The 14,455-nt window shown below is 42.1% G+C and overlaps 1 protein-coding gene and 1 long non-coding RNA gene across 11 annotated transcripts in view; one reads left to right on the top strand and one right to left on the bottom strand.

The window, feature by feature from the left end:
• The window catches only part of LOC110392306, a 58,277-nt gene that overhangs the window by 3,443 nt on the left and 40,379 nt on the right, over nucleotides 1–14,455 (top strand). The window lies entirely within an intron of this gene.
• The window catches only part of PLEKHG7 (pleckstrin homology and RhoGEF domain containing G7), a 34,775-nt gene that overhangs the window by 3,363 nt on the left and 16,957 nt on the right, over nucleotides 1–14,455 (bottom strand). For 6 of the 10 annotated variants that reach the window (XM_021413391.1, XM_021412576.1, XM_021417421.1 and 3 more), the window contains 8 exons: nucleotides 13,442–13,537; nucleotides 12,109–12,222; nucleotides 10,887–11,064; nucleotides 8,897–9,012; nucleotides 8,020–8,113; nucleotides 4,443–4,522; nucleotides 3,032–3,191; nucleotides 645–742 (listed from right to left, as the gene is read on the bottom strand). In XM_021413391.1, coding sequence (XP_021269066.1) covers nucleotides 645–742; nucleotides 3,032–3,191; nucleotides 4,443–4,522; nucleotides 8,020–8,113; nucleotides 8,897–9,012; nucleotides 10,887–11,064; nucleotides 12,109–12,222; nucleotides 13,442–13,537 — 936 coding nt within the window. The remainder of the gene's footprint in view (nucleotides 1–644; nucleotides 743–3,031; nucleotides 3,192–4,442; nucleotides 4,523–8,019; nucleotides 8,114–8,896; nucleotides 9,013–10,886; nucleotides 11,065–12,108; nucleotides 12,223–13,441; nucleotides 13,538–14,455) is intronic. The other 4 variants (XM_021415029.1, XM_021375783.1, XM_021414194.1 and 1 more) reach the window with 3 other exon arrangements.

The following is a 14,455-nucleotide window of genomic DNA, read 5'->3' as shown; positions in this document are numbered from 1 at the left end:
GCTGTCTGCTGCTATTTATATGGAAAAACACTATCAATGGTAGTCACATTTCTGAAATAGGTATTAGAGAATGCATTTCAAATGACAGGGCAAAAAACAAACGAACAAAAAAGAACCAAATCCCAGCAGTGCAAGGTTCCTACCACACTTTCAGATGTTATAAACAGCACCGCTACTAGAAATGTGATGTGGTGTGAAAATGAGGGATAAATTTATATAACAGTAGAATGAATCATACCATCTGTTCAATCTGAAATTGCAAGAGTATACTATGTGTAGATGAGCATAATATGGGTTTCTGATTTGGGTACTACAGATATGGATAGGGGGGTTGTTTTATTTTTAGTTTCTCTAGAGGGGCTATCCATCTTCCTTTCTGTTATGCATGGAGTGGCAATTATTTTAGCAAACAGAAATGGTATTTTTCAAACAGCTATGACCTGCTATCAACCCTGGTTTAAAAAACAAAACATAACTGATACACGTTCAGCAGTAAAAATTCTGTAGCAAATAAAAATGTGAGCCAGCACACTGTTTTTTGGTTTGTTTGTTTGTTTTGGTTTTGGTCAAATGTCACAGCTGTGATCCTCCTCTAGGGAAACTGTAGTTGTGTAATTACAGAGGAGAAAAGATGAGCTACTTACCTTGGCAGACTCTGTTTGTGCTTGTAGCAGAAAGACCGCTATGCACTGCCGATACCTATTTTCATGCTGTATTAGGAAAGCGTTTCGCAGGCTGGGAACTGGAAAAAAAAAGTAAAAGTGAAGAAATGATACAAATTCCCTCATGCGGCTGCCACTCCAGTTTTACATCACATTGTCTGGTGATAACTGAAGACATGATATATGTAGCCATATTTTCTGATTCTTAATAGGACAATGCACCCTTGTGGGGTTAATTTTTTTTGTTGTGTGGGAAGTTTTGTTATTTCAAAAAGATAATTCTACTTGTACTCATTTTAATTTCAATTACTTAATCATCATGCAGCTCAGGTGCTTTTGAGTCAGGCAGAAGGTCATTAAAAGAAACTTCCATTCATGTGGACTAAATTGTAACTGATGTTAGAGAAGAATAAGTGTCAGACAAAAGGAGAATAATTTCCAAGTCAGAATGTATATTACTAGCTTCAGAGACGGATCCCTATTATAACACATCTGAAGTTGCATCTGTTGAGCATTCACAGAAAGTATGAGTACAGTGTTGTACCTCTTGTCTCTTCACTGCAATGTGGCAGGCTTTGGGCTAACATTATCCTGCTTGCTGCCGGAAGTGTATCTCCACAATATTGCAATATACGTGTATATTTCTAATCCCTGTACTGAGGTACGTTTCTTTTCAAAATAGGATCAACCTTCAGCAAGTTAATGTACATAGATAAAAAAAAAATCTGAGTTTTAATTTTGATTGGTGTGGGGTTTCACTGCAATCCCACATTGCCCTGTTCATGTAGCTTCCTGAGAATACACTAACTGATCTTTTTCTTCTACCATGGCCTCACTCCCTGAGATGCAGATAAACTGGCAGCGTTCCCCAAGGTCATGCATTTCTGAGAATATCTAATCCTTTTTTTCTTTTTTTTTTCTTTTTTCCTACAGAGGAACATTTTCCAGTGGTGTCAGCAGTTCTGCTTATTGCTTTATGTGAAATGGTGAAAATTTCAACTACAGGCTCCCTATAGTCTTTTTAATCCCTATTTTGTTGTGCCCCACTCCAGTGGGTGCTGTGTTAGGATAATGTTTCCAAGGCGCTGCAAGACTGTAAGTAAGCAATAGAGACTACTTTGTTTACAGCTTGTAATGATATTGGTAGGAATATGTGGTGAAGAACTCCAGCAACATGGTGCAGAGTGTGAGGAAGGGCTGTAGCCAGGGGCTAGAGACTGGGCTGCAGCAGGTGACTTCATCTACTGGCTGTGGCTGTGTCACAGGGAGTCTGGTTAGAACATAGCAAATGTTGGCTAGGGAAAAATCCAAAAACCTTATTCCCATCTTCACTGTGGCTTTTATGCCCGGTGTCGTGTGTACAAATTGGTGGGCTGCTGCCCTGCTCTCCCCAGCAGCCCAAAGCTGCTGTCGTGTTGGCTTGATTTATGTTGTGTTGGCTGGGAGGTTTGTCAGGCAGGCAGACAGCGTCTGGAGCACGGTTAAACAAAGGTTAATCTCCTCTGTGCTCATCCACTTACCTCATCTTTAGTCATTTGCCTTTTATTGCCTACCTCTATTTCCTATCGGCATTGATGCTGAATGCTAATTACTCTGGGTGAGTCTGTTTCAAGGTTATCATAAATTTTACACGCTCTAGGTTTATTTTCCACATTTATTGATTTTCCACAGACTGCTCTATCTTCCTGAGCTTTTCCTCCTAGACCTTGGGATTAGGATGGCTGTCAGGCCCTGGAGCCTGGAGATTTGTATTTCTCCTATTACTCTTTGATATACAAGTCGCCTAGGATTTGGCAATGTTAGGCTGAGATGTGTGAGCTTGTGGAGGTGGCTCAGATTAAAGAGAAGGCCTGATTGTTTTCATGCCTGCACCCTCACTTAAACTTGGGTTTGGGAAACTGCCTTAATTAACATCCAGCTTTACTAGTCGCTCCCTGTGGAGGCTGGTCTTCCTCCCTGCTGTGCCCAAAGGCACACCAGACATTACTGGAAGTGGTTTCCCATGGTGGTGTGTTTGGAGGTCTAGAAGAAGGGAAGCGTTGACTTAGGGTGGATGATTTCCATTTGTGGTAAGAAAATAGTTGGCTCATGACAGAGAAGTCATTGGAGTCTTTATGCTACCTGTGGGGTGAATGGAACGTACCTGAAAGTCACTCACGTGAAAGTCCCTGTTTCAGGCAGGGGGTATGGGCTGTAATGTCGGTGTCAGAAGGTTATGGTAAGTGTGAAGCCAACTACTGCTGAGGCTTTTGCACTACATGCAACTGGGGGTGGTTTGTGGGCAAATAATGTCTTATCCTTAAACTGCTATGTACTCCGTGCATGGAGAAAGCATTTTTGAAAACATTCAAATGCAGCCAGGTGCATACCTGTTACATGGATGGGGTCAACATTTTTCAGTATCAATCTGTCCAGTGGGATGGGCTGGTCCAAGACTTGGCAAAACCCACCTTCTCTTACAAAAGACTGCAGCTCCGGAGCAAGGGAAGGACAGACAAGGGTTAAACCTGTGTCTGAGCCCCCATATTTCTGAGAATAGAAAATGAAGCGGATTAGTATGCTGTCTGCCATCTGCTCATGAAGTATAGGCAATAAACAGCCCTAAATTATGTGCTCTCTCTTATCAAAGGTGTTCAGAGGCTTATTTGCCAGAGCAACTTCAGAAACCATTTCTCTGAAAAACTGATCGGTACCTGGAACTCTCTTGTCAAGGTCACACCTTGTATTGAAATTACATGATAGAAACAATAAAGGTCCTCAGGCAGAAAACAAAGATGTTCAAACATCCTTTTCCACCCATCCTTTCAATATCAGGAGGTTCTCTCAATTTCTTGGAGGTATGTTTCCCCGTCTCTCCTTGCAAATGTGCAGAATGCAGAATTGTTGAGTCTCCAGATGAGTCACTACCTCACTCAGAATGTTCACCAATACGTACACAGGCAAACTCTCAGTGAGATTTGCCAGCAGGCATCAAGCCCCTTGAATCCCTGCTCCCTTCATCCCTCTCCATGCTATAGGATGGTGTTGTAAAATGAATGATTCTAGACCAACATCTTTTATATATTAACAACTGCTTCTATTATTTTAGTATCTCTAAATTCAACCTAAGCTTCTTGATACTTAGTACGGCTTTGCTTAGACTTAATTTATATCAGCTTTGTAAACTTAACCAGGTAGATACTTTTCTGCATGAAAGTTTTAGGAATTTCAAGTCATCCAGTGCCATCTTTGGTAGCTAAATACAAAGGTTCATCTTCTGTAGAATTCTTTCTCATCAGTAGTGCATTCTCTTAGCAAGAGTAATTATCTCCATTTTAAACTAAGGGAAACCAGGGCAAGGAGAGGCAGCACATAACTGGGCTGGTTTAGAATTGAAAATGAAGTCATCTTTCCATCTATTTCAACTTTTTTATATTCTTTTCAGCAGTACTTATATTTCTGGGTTGGACTGAATCATAAGAGGAGTATTATACAACTTATACTCTTGAAACTTCTGAGTTCAAGGAATCCAGCATATAAGAACAGCATCGGGAAAATGTTATGGTCTAGTAATGCAAGTTTTGCTTGTAGCTCTATTGTAACACACTGAGTCCAGAAACAGGGTTTTGAATCAATATTAGTTTGCTGTTAACATAAGGAAGTGCCACCCATCCCTCGTATCTATTAACCATCCTGTATTTTCTTTGTTAAAGGTAAATCTTCCAAAGTACATTCAAAGTATTTATCCAGATGGAAAACACGGTAAGAACTGCAATCACATACCTCTCTACCCATTATTACCTTTTTGTTACGTTTAATTTTGGTAATTAATAGGAAATCATCAAATAGGAAGAGGTAGACATCAAGAAGTCTTGTGCTTTCTGAGGAGGAATACAAAAAAAAATCAATATGATGGCATGATTATTTTAAGGAATTGCTGTTTCTACACTGAAGCACATCTATGAATCACTGCATCTTACAGAACACTTAACAAAGAAGCATGGTTTCCAGCATAGTACACAACTACATGTCCCCTGGTCTGCACTCTCAAACATGGTTCTTAAATGTCTTATGGATTTTCATGACTTTGGCTATTAATATTTGTAGCCACCTTGTTATGCAAGAACAACTGCTTGCCTGCCAGTAGAAGTGATCTGGATCACCTGCAGTGCCTCTGAATACAACAGCTGGCATGCTACAAATTAGCAAATCCTACCAGGTAAACAAGTAACCTTCTGAAAATGTCAGAGATAAGGAAGTAGTGAAATGCCACTCTTTTCTGGTACCTATAAATACTTGTTTCCAGCCTTCTGCATGAACTATCAACTTGATGAAATGTTAGTTGATGGTGTCACAAAGGCCTTTCAAAAACTACACAAAACAGAGTTGGCTTCTCTTTTCTTCCTTGTTTGGAAGGTCATGAGGATGTGAGAAATACAAGAATAGGGGTCTGTGAGAAGTCTAGAAGTTATATCTCCATGCCTTCGTGAAAATTCAGTTATCGTTGCTATAGAAATAATAGGGAATAATTTAATGGAAGCAAGAAGCAAGAGCAATTCTTTACGCAACTTCTTGCAGGAAATCTGTAGGCTGACTGGAGTCTCTGACTTCAGAGTCTCCAGGAAGCTCTCTACTTGACTGGATTTGCAGAGTTTTGTCCTTTGATCTTTTCCCTGTTTACAGCTCCTCTTATTCCTTTATGTCAACTTGTCTTCTTCAGCTTGTCTTCGTTTCCCTGTTTTGTCTCAAATTGCTGCCCTATTTAACCTCCAGAGTCACTCTCTATCTCTGCTGCAGGCTTTATTCTTTCTTATCAGTGCTCTAGCTTGTCTGTAAACTGGTAGAGCCTCTGTGGGCATGAAAAGCCTAGCTACTCTTCACTGCAGATAGGGATGCTCACAGCTATTGCTTCCAGGCAATTTGCAGGATGATAAAATACTTTCTTGGATGCTTTGTTCTGAAATGCTTTGTCTTGAAAACCCTTTTCATTAATATTGTACAAAGCACCTTCAGTAACTATTGAAAAGGAAATGTCATGAGGATCATCTTATGTGCCAATGGAGATTCAGAAGACTATAAGCAGGGCTGCTGATGCGTATTTAAAAATACACTTCTGTAAGTTTCTATGAACTCAAAAACATGACAGGATATTTTCCACAGCATCTATATTACAGAATACGGCTTTTGTGGACACTACACAGGAAAGAATTATTTCTTGCAAACCCTATCTACTGCTCTGGACAACTTTTTTTTTTCTTTCTTTTATTTATTCTTTCTTCACAAAACCATGGAATGGCAATGGTTGGAAGGGACTTCTGGAGGCCTGCGGTCAAACCTGCTCTTCTCTCAACCTCTCCTGATATCACGAGTTTATCACATCTTTTGCATGTCTAAAGTTAGGTTTCATTAAGGTTTTCTTCTTTTCTTTTTTCTTCTTGCGAAGTTCAGCAGAATTTCAAAGAAACTTAACCAAAGAACAAACCCTAAACAAAATGAGGAGGGTAGTAACTTGTCTGTGTTTTCTGGAAATAATAATCACTTTTTTGTTTAGAAGGTGAAAGTTCGATAGAATTCTCAAAGATCTTCCATGACGAATTTCATATCTGTTGGCCACGTGAAATCTTGTCTTCTTCCTAGGCATTTCATTCTTCAGTTTAAAAACTTGTTTTCATAAACTTTCCCTGGTTTTCACATAGTGACATGACGGCCTGATATAGAGCTTTCTGACTGTTCTTTCTCTTGACTCCCAGTCCCGCTAAAATCTGTTTTTGATTGTGCTATTTTTAAAAAGAAGCTGATAGCAGAAGGAGTATTTGCTCCTTGAAAATTCTGACAAAGTACCTGCATTTCTTAAAACAGAAACTTTCTAGCATTTCCTTTTGGATTCTAAGATTGCCAGAAAACATAAAATTGTGGTCTCAGTGGCTTCATTCAAAGAAGCACAATTCACCTTAACAACAGATTTGTCTGAATCAGGGGTGTGACATTAGGATGTGCTTCTTTCTTTGTGCAGCATTATATTTCAATTGTGTCTTGAAAGATATTTCATCCAGACAGGTGTTCAGATACCAGACACTTTTATAGCGCAGCTTGCAGGCAGCTGGCTGTCTTGGTGGGGAAGAGTTATGCTCATGCCTTCTTCATTTTCTGATTACGTATTGCAAAAAGAAATGTGGCTGCCCGATGGCCACCCTTACCTCCCTGCACTGTGTGCTGATGTCTTGTCAAGAAGGCAATGAGTGCAGGGAGAATGCTGGCAGAAGTGGCTTTCTTCCTCCTCTGTCCACTGCCCTGTAGACATGAGCAGCAATCTTTCCCTCTGCTTTCCCTGTCCCTGGTGCTGCACCTTCTCCTCTGCCACTGCAATCCTCCTCATATGGGGAGAAAACCAAAGCTACTGATAAATGGGCTCTGTTCCTTTGCTACTCCTTTTATGAAACTAATAGTGATGGTGGCAGGCAGGAAGTATTTGGAGCTCCCCCTCTGTACCTCTGCTCTTGTCGAGGTGGTGAAGGAGATGTAAGGCAGTGGTTGGGTGAACTTCTGCTGCAGCCACCCTTGCGTGCTGCTTCCACCTTTCAGATGCTGCTCTTCTCCATGTGATCCAACCGCCCAGGCTCTGCTTGCTGCTGAGGCAAGGAGGAAATTCTCCTCTCCTTTGCAGGCAGCATTCCTGCAGCTGCTCCCCAATGAGCAGCCTCTGCCCTGCTACAAAATGAGGCCTGTGCGTCTGGAGATGCAACTCTCAGCTCTGTGGTAGGTGGCCTCGAGTACAATAGTAGAAATTGGCACGCTGATGTGGGACTGCTGTGCTCTGTGTGGTGTTAGTGGCATGTTGGTGAGTGTGCTGTTGATGGCCATTCAGCTTGCTGTTGTTTACATATTACCTTCTTATTCCAAGCTTTGCATCAAAGCAGCAGTCATAGCAGAGATGGAGTACAAAATGAAAATAGAAAACCTCTGGACTTTTCATTTTAAATACAGCGTGCAACATACAGTGCCAGAAGTGAGGCTTGCTGACATCAGTTCCCAGGCATGTGGGGCACTTTACACAGGACAGTCTACACTTATACCCAGTGTCCTTTTTCCACATTCTTGAACCTGACAGTGTAACTCTCCCTCTGAGTGACAGGCATAGGCAAGTCAAGCTGACTTCCTGAGCACCTGGCAGATTGAATGTCCAGATGTGATGATAAGCAATCATGAGCATTACTCATCCCTTTGGCAGTCTGGCTATTTCTCAGGCTCCCTCTGACAAGATGCTTGCTTATTCTATCCTGCAGCTGCCCAAATACTATCTTAGAATTCATTCTGGGCTGCCATAACAAAGTATAATTTCACAAAGCCAACTCCTAATACCAGGACATAGGGACGTTACCTGCCAGTGTCAGCCTCCCGTCGTGAAGAAGAAGTCTGCTTGCTGAAGACAAAATGTTTTCACTGCTGTTCTCTCTCAAGCTTTGTTTCAAACACTTACACCAAAAAGAGAAAGAAAGAGAGAATGGGCGATCTCACATATCCGATTACGAACTGGGAGGCACCCAGCAGTTAAATGGAGACCACGCGTACTACTGTATCAGGCTAAATACACCATGCGGCTAGTAAATGAGCATGGCTGTGTTTCTTCAGCAGTGCTATTGCTTAAATGTGTTTAAGCTTTTGAAATGTTAAGCTGTTTCTTTTTCTTTTCTGGAGTAAGTGTTATGGTTTTTGCAGCTCTGCGTGTGAATAGACGTAATCCTCGAGGTGAGACTCGCCTGATGATATTACCATAAAGCTGTTTAAATTCTGTTTGTCTGGGTGAGGGAGCAACCACAAAAGAAAGGTGCATGTGTTTCCAGGGATGATGGGTAATTTTTCAAATGATATTTAAATAAGAAATAGGAAATTGGCATCCATGAAGAGTGGAAGATGTAAATATTTCCTATTTGCTCTGCTGCTTAAAAAATGCATTAATGGTTATATCTATCCCATTTCATTCTGCTCCCTAAAAGCAAATGCAGGAGATTCCTCCTGGCTCATCCCATCATACTCTCTGGGATGTTAACAGAGAGCAATCCATGCTGCCATCCAGGGGACTGTGCGCAGCCTGGGTGTTTACCTACAGCATTTGTGTGCTCAGGCTGTGGCTGCTCCTGCTGGGGTAGAGCCCCCCACAGCAACCAGAGTACAGACAACCAGCTGCCTTTAGACCACATTATAGATTGGAAATGAAACCTTCCCCAAGGAAAAATGCCTTTAAAAATTCTGCTTACCTCTGGGACAAAGAATCTCTTGTCACGATCCCAGACCTGAGGCCAAATTATGACCTCATGGAGCTGCCTGAATTTCTGAAAATTGTCCAACCACTTGACTTTACCTTCCAGATCCCCTGAAATATGTAAAGCACCAGTTACTGCCAAGGCTGGCAAAAAATAGACTGCTTTCTTGAAGGTGATGAATACTGATTATCTCTAGTAGAAGTCAAAGGATGGAGTCCTGGCCTCACTGGAGTCAGTGACTAAACTTTTCTTAGGTCAGCAGAGTATCAAACTATGCTCTCAAACAGGCCAAAATTCACTGCTGAATGCGAAAGTGCTATCCATTAATCTGACTTAGCAAATGGGGGGATCGTATAAAACTCATTTAAATGATTGCCTTAGAAAGTTCTTGAAAAAATTCTGCCTTTCTGAACTATCTGAAGTGGTGAGAGGAAAAATAATTTTCATTAAGTACAGTATGATCAAAAGGCTGTTGAAATTAATGAGTGCCTTTTAAGGAGAAGCAGTGCCAGGAGTGGCTGAAGTATTTAACTAGAATGGGGGTGCCTCAGTATGTGAAAAATGGAGATTTCAGTTTTTCTGATTGAGGGCTGTTGTGGGAGAAACTTCAGTGGACCTGCAATTTAACTTCAAAGATTTCGTGTTGAATTATGTTGTAAAGAGTTGTTTCAGGCAGTGCACGTATGCACTCGAAAAAGAATTCTGGAACTGATGCTGTTCCTTGTGTCACTGGCTTACTCATCAACAAATTATGGCAGATCTTTGTCAGGTCTGTGAATAAAGAGGCTGAACAGCTCTTGTCTTTGGTTTCCTTAGAGGTAACCTAAGGGGTAATGTAACCAAATCCTAAACATTGGAAGGACTTCTGTTGTTGTTGCCAAAAAAAATTCCCTAGATATCCCATGGCACTGTGGGGCCATATCCATATTTCTTTCCACATTTCTTTCCCCCCAGCAGAGCTCCACTATTTAGTGACAAAAAAACCCCACCTTATTTTTCTAGAGCAAAGACTGGAAAAGGCCTCTGACGGCTGACTGCCTTCTTCTACAACCTCAGCAAGAACAGGGACAAGCCCAAAGATGGGCTGAGAGTCCCCAACTGGAGACACATGCTGCACCCTGGCTGCCTATGCTACTGCTCCCTGGGGTGAGCAGCACCCTGGCCTGCTATGGCCCTGCCTGCTTGCCCCACTGCCCAAATGGTGGGCGGCTTGAGGTGGCCCTGGGCGCAGAGTGCTGCTGGTGGAATGCAGTACTGGCCTGTGCCTCTGCCAGCTGAGGTTGGCCAGATGGGCATCTTGGTGATGTGCTGTCTTATATTTAATTTTGTGGTCTCTATTCTTCGAGATGCCTTTAGAGAATAAAACTGTCTGCTGATGGACGTGTGATCATAAGGTACTTACAGCTTTGTTCATGGCTTCCTGAACAAGACTGAATTGATAAATTTCTTAGAACAGAATCCATAAAAAAAAAAAAAAAAGCTTCCTGGACCAATCCTTTCTTTTTCTACAATAACTAGGGAAAAGCTGTAGCTCTGATGGCTCATCTGCTGCTTTTCTTGGTAGGACCCTGTCATTTAGCAAAAGGTCACTGGCATAATATCCCCCTTGTGAGTGGTATTTTATCCTATTAAGGATTAGCCCCAACAAATCCTCTTCAGACATAAATCCAACTCAAAGGCTTCTTTGTTTGGGATTTTTCTTGATTTGCTCCAATTTGTGATCTGCTCTTAATTGTTTCCATGTCGCTGCAGATGACTTGGAGCCAACACAAGTGAGTCACTGATGTGGGAGTCCTGTGACCTTGCTCACAGGGGCCAGGGGTGGCACCCATCATTTGCTACAGAATGAGGAAGGACTCAGGATTGTGGAAAGGCATGCACTTCCTCCCTGCATCTCTGCATGGAGATCAGCCTCAAGCACAAAAAGACCAGATAACTTGGTAATTGCTAACTGCATATTTTTTACTTAACCATAGCTACTTACGTATGGACTTTTCCACCTTCTCTTTAAGTGACCAGATAGAATCTTTCTCTGTTTTGTCCGTGCTCCTCTTCCAGATGTTGTTCAGGAGGAGGGGATAGCGGGTCAGGCGGTGCAGAGGAGCCACCAGCAGCTCCGGCAGGTGCAGCCTCCTGCACTGCTTCTTCTGCTCACACCACTGCTGGAGACAAAGAGCACCTTTCTTAGGCCTCCATTTGCTCTCTGGCAAAGAGGTCAAACGCACCTTTCTGCATCGTCTGCTGTAATTAGATGGGCTAATTAAAGACAAACTTCTTACTGAGGGCAAGAGCGATGTAAAGGCTGCAACTACCCTGTATGCAGTTACTGCTTTCAGGCAGAGACAGAACCTGTTCTATTTTTTAAACTCTCTGTAAATGCTGCCACTGCACTGGTTGCTTGCTGTACTGTCCAGGATGCAGCTTCCTCTCTGAGGGGGGTGTAGATTAATAGATTCTCTTGAGCAAGGAAAACAGCCCAGCCTTCTTGTCACAGCCTGGCCAAAACCCACCCTGCTGATTCACTGCAGGCTTCCAAGCCATGTGAATGCACTGATGTGCTCCTGGCTTTCTGTCTCCTCTTTTTTGGCCTGTGTGATGTACCCTTTCCCTTACAGAGAAGGAAGTCGTGATACTCTTCTCTGGCTGTGAGGTCGGTATACATCACTGCTGGTGTGAGGAAGACCAGGCCGTCTGTGGATAACAGGTGCAATGTCAGTGTTATTAATTTCCATGAGCCATCCTCAGCCCTGACCCTCCCAGCCCACCAGTATGAGTCTATGCGTGTGTGTGATGCCACTGAACACTTCCCCCTGAGGCCCTCCAGCCCCTCGCTGACATCCTCCTCACTGAGTCATGGGCTTCCCTGGTTAAAATGTAGGTCAGCGTGTCAAGGGATTATATGCAGAACACATGAATGCTTAAGGCTGGCAGTACATGTTGTCTGCCTGTAGAAATGCAGCCATTTTTTTTTTTTTTTTCTTTTGGCTACTTCCTACTCTGGCCTGTTCTAAATTACAAATATGGACAAAGGGAAAGGTATACTCTAAAGGATGAGTTCATATCCATGATTATTCTCGGTAGCTCAAATATTTACGTAAAATGCTGTCTACACAGTTTTGCTTCTAGTGAACTTTTCTGGTCTGCTGATAAAATCCTGTCAAAAGACAGGAAGGCTGGAGATAACAAGAACAAAACCATCACTTTACCTTCAGGTAGATGCCAAAATCTTCTCTCTGTCTCAGCTTTTCCAAGTAGAAGACAGCGGAGGTATAATTGAGGCAATAAATCTGGTGTGTCTGGCAGAGGTCACCCTGGAAAAACTGCAGAAGAGGCTTGAAAGCTCATCAAGAAAGAAAAATGTGATGACAAAAGGAGGAACAATGCTTTTAGTTTTGTAATGTGGGTTTTACCTGAGATTGCCTTGTACCTAGGGAGAGAGTGGAAGAGGGAGAGGGAGAAGTTAAGAGTGAAGGGTGAGTTGTACAGTACTAAAAAAAAAAAGGGGGGGGGGGGCTCAAACAGTGAATGGGAGCCCAGTTCTAGTGGCTCTGCAGAGGGATGAAGCAGTTTTAGACTTTGTTCTATTTAGAAATAAAGGATGTGAAATTGATGTAGAAGCTGCGCGAGAGATTTATGTGGCCTCACATAACATGTCACTTTATGTCCAAGTATGTTAAATAGCTTTTAGAAACACTGAATGACATCAGTGATAAAACTTATTTTTTCTGGGACTGGAACACTTGAAGTTGGAGGAAATGGGGGTAAGAAGCCCAGCTCTAGACTCTCTTTGCCTTTTTAAAATCCTAACCATGAGGTAGGGTCTTCCCAGAAGCTTTCTATTGGTCTCTACCGCTACGATAAGTTCAAGTCTGGTTATCACAGTCATAAACATGATGTTTTCCTGTCTGAATTAATTATTACCTGCTGTTTGGCCATAAGGAAGTTGTGCGGGAAATAGAATGCTTGTGAGAGAGCCCCTGAATATTGTTCTCACTCTCTTGTCTATTACCTGAATGTTTTGGCAGTAGCAAGATAGCTGGGTCTGTTCCTGCCTTGCACTTAGCAGACACAGACCAAAGTGCGTATATATCCCACTGGGCTCTTATGTATTCATTTAAATACATTTGTGGATGTGGTCCGTGGAGTAAAGTAAGGATCTACATGATGGATTGGAAGGAGGCAGGCTACATCTAGAGACTGGGCCAGTGTCTGGCTTTAGGGAAACCTCTCCGACAGTGGGAGAAGCTTGGTTCTGTTGGTGACAAAGTCTGCTCAAGGTCTGGGCCATGGTTCCTCAGGAAGGGAAAATCTTTCCATGCTTTGTTCCATGTACAGAGCAGCTTTCCATGACCGCCTCAAACACGTCCATGAACAAAAATGTCCTACTGGTGGGAGGTACTTGAGGCTAAGACCAAGCTGCCTGTGACAGCTGGCATGTCTTTGACTGACTTGACTGCTTTAAGGCACCTGCATACTGTGATAAATGATCTGTTGCAAGGACCTGCTGAGGTTAAACAAGAATACTTCTAATTATGTTACCTTTCTGAGTACGGAGATGAAATTTGTAAGTGATCCTGACTCACTGACATGTTCTTTCACAGTTTCAAAAAAATTTTCCACAAAGCTGAGACTTATCTAAGTAACAGGGAAAAAAAAAAAAAAGAGAAATTAGCATGACTGAGCTTCCTAAGTTTAAAACAACTTTACTTCTCATTCTTGGCCTCTTCAGAGTCTTCAGGCCTGACACTTATTTCCCCGATGTTTCCAGGATTAGCTTCAGAAAATTACACCAAGTGTTTTAATTAGTCAGAAGATAAAATAAATCTATACAAATACCCAGTTACATCATGATAATACCACGTGACAAAAGCTTTGAAACAGGATTATGATTATTCCATTTAAACTTGCTTTATGGTAACAGCTGTATTGGACATGAATCAACATGGAAAATCACAATGGGTGAATGATATCTACTGGAAAACATTGTGTGTGACAGCTGTGACAATTGAAGCCTCCACACTCATTTGAAGAAGAAATCATGTTTCATAGTTTGAGTTTGTTCTGTGCTCTAGGAGATGCAGGAAAATTCTATAAAATGCTTTAAAATGTAGGAACTGCCTTTGAAAACCCCAAATTCCCTGCAAGTTAACTTTAAATGTTCCAAGGATGCCAACACTGTCAGTCAGATGTGGGTGAAAGCCTGTTCCTAACCTCTGCTTGCCTCCGAAAGTGTTTGCTCCCAAATTCAAAACCAGGCTGAGCTTTGGGCCAAAGTTTTGTTCGATCATAAAGAAAGAATTATACAGGTTCAGCACGCTGACAGAGGCTCAAACGCTGTATTGCCCATGGTTAGCATATAGCAGTCCTAACCCGATAAGGACCATCAGATGTGTTTGAAGGTTTTGCCAGGTCTTTATGAACCTTGTCATTTTCTTCAGATGTAGTTCTGAAAAACTTTCTCATGTTGTTGCATTACCTAATATTTCCCCATGACCAGAAGGGAACATCACCACCCACTGTGATACTGCTATGAACTGCTGTTGTAGCTGCATG

Source organism: Numida meleagris, chromosome 1 (genome assembly GCF_002078875.1).
Source record: "Numida meleagris isolate 19003 breed g44 Domestic line chromosome 1, NumMel1.0, whole genome shotgun sequence".
NCBI classification, from domain to species: Eukaryota; Metazoa; Chordata; class Aves; order Galliformes; family Numididae; genus Numida; species Numida meleagris.
The sequence above is the reverse complement of the archived record's forward strand: the minus strand, read 5'-3'. Positions and strand labels throughout refer to the sequence as shown.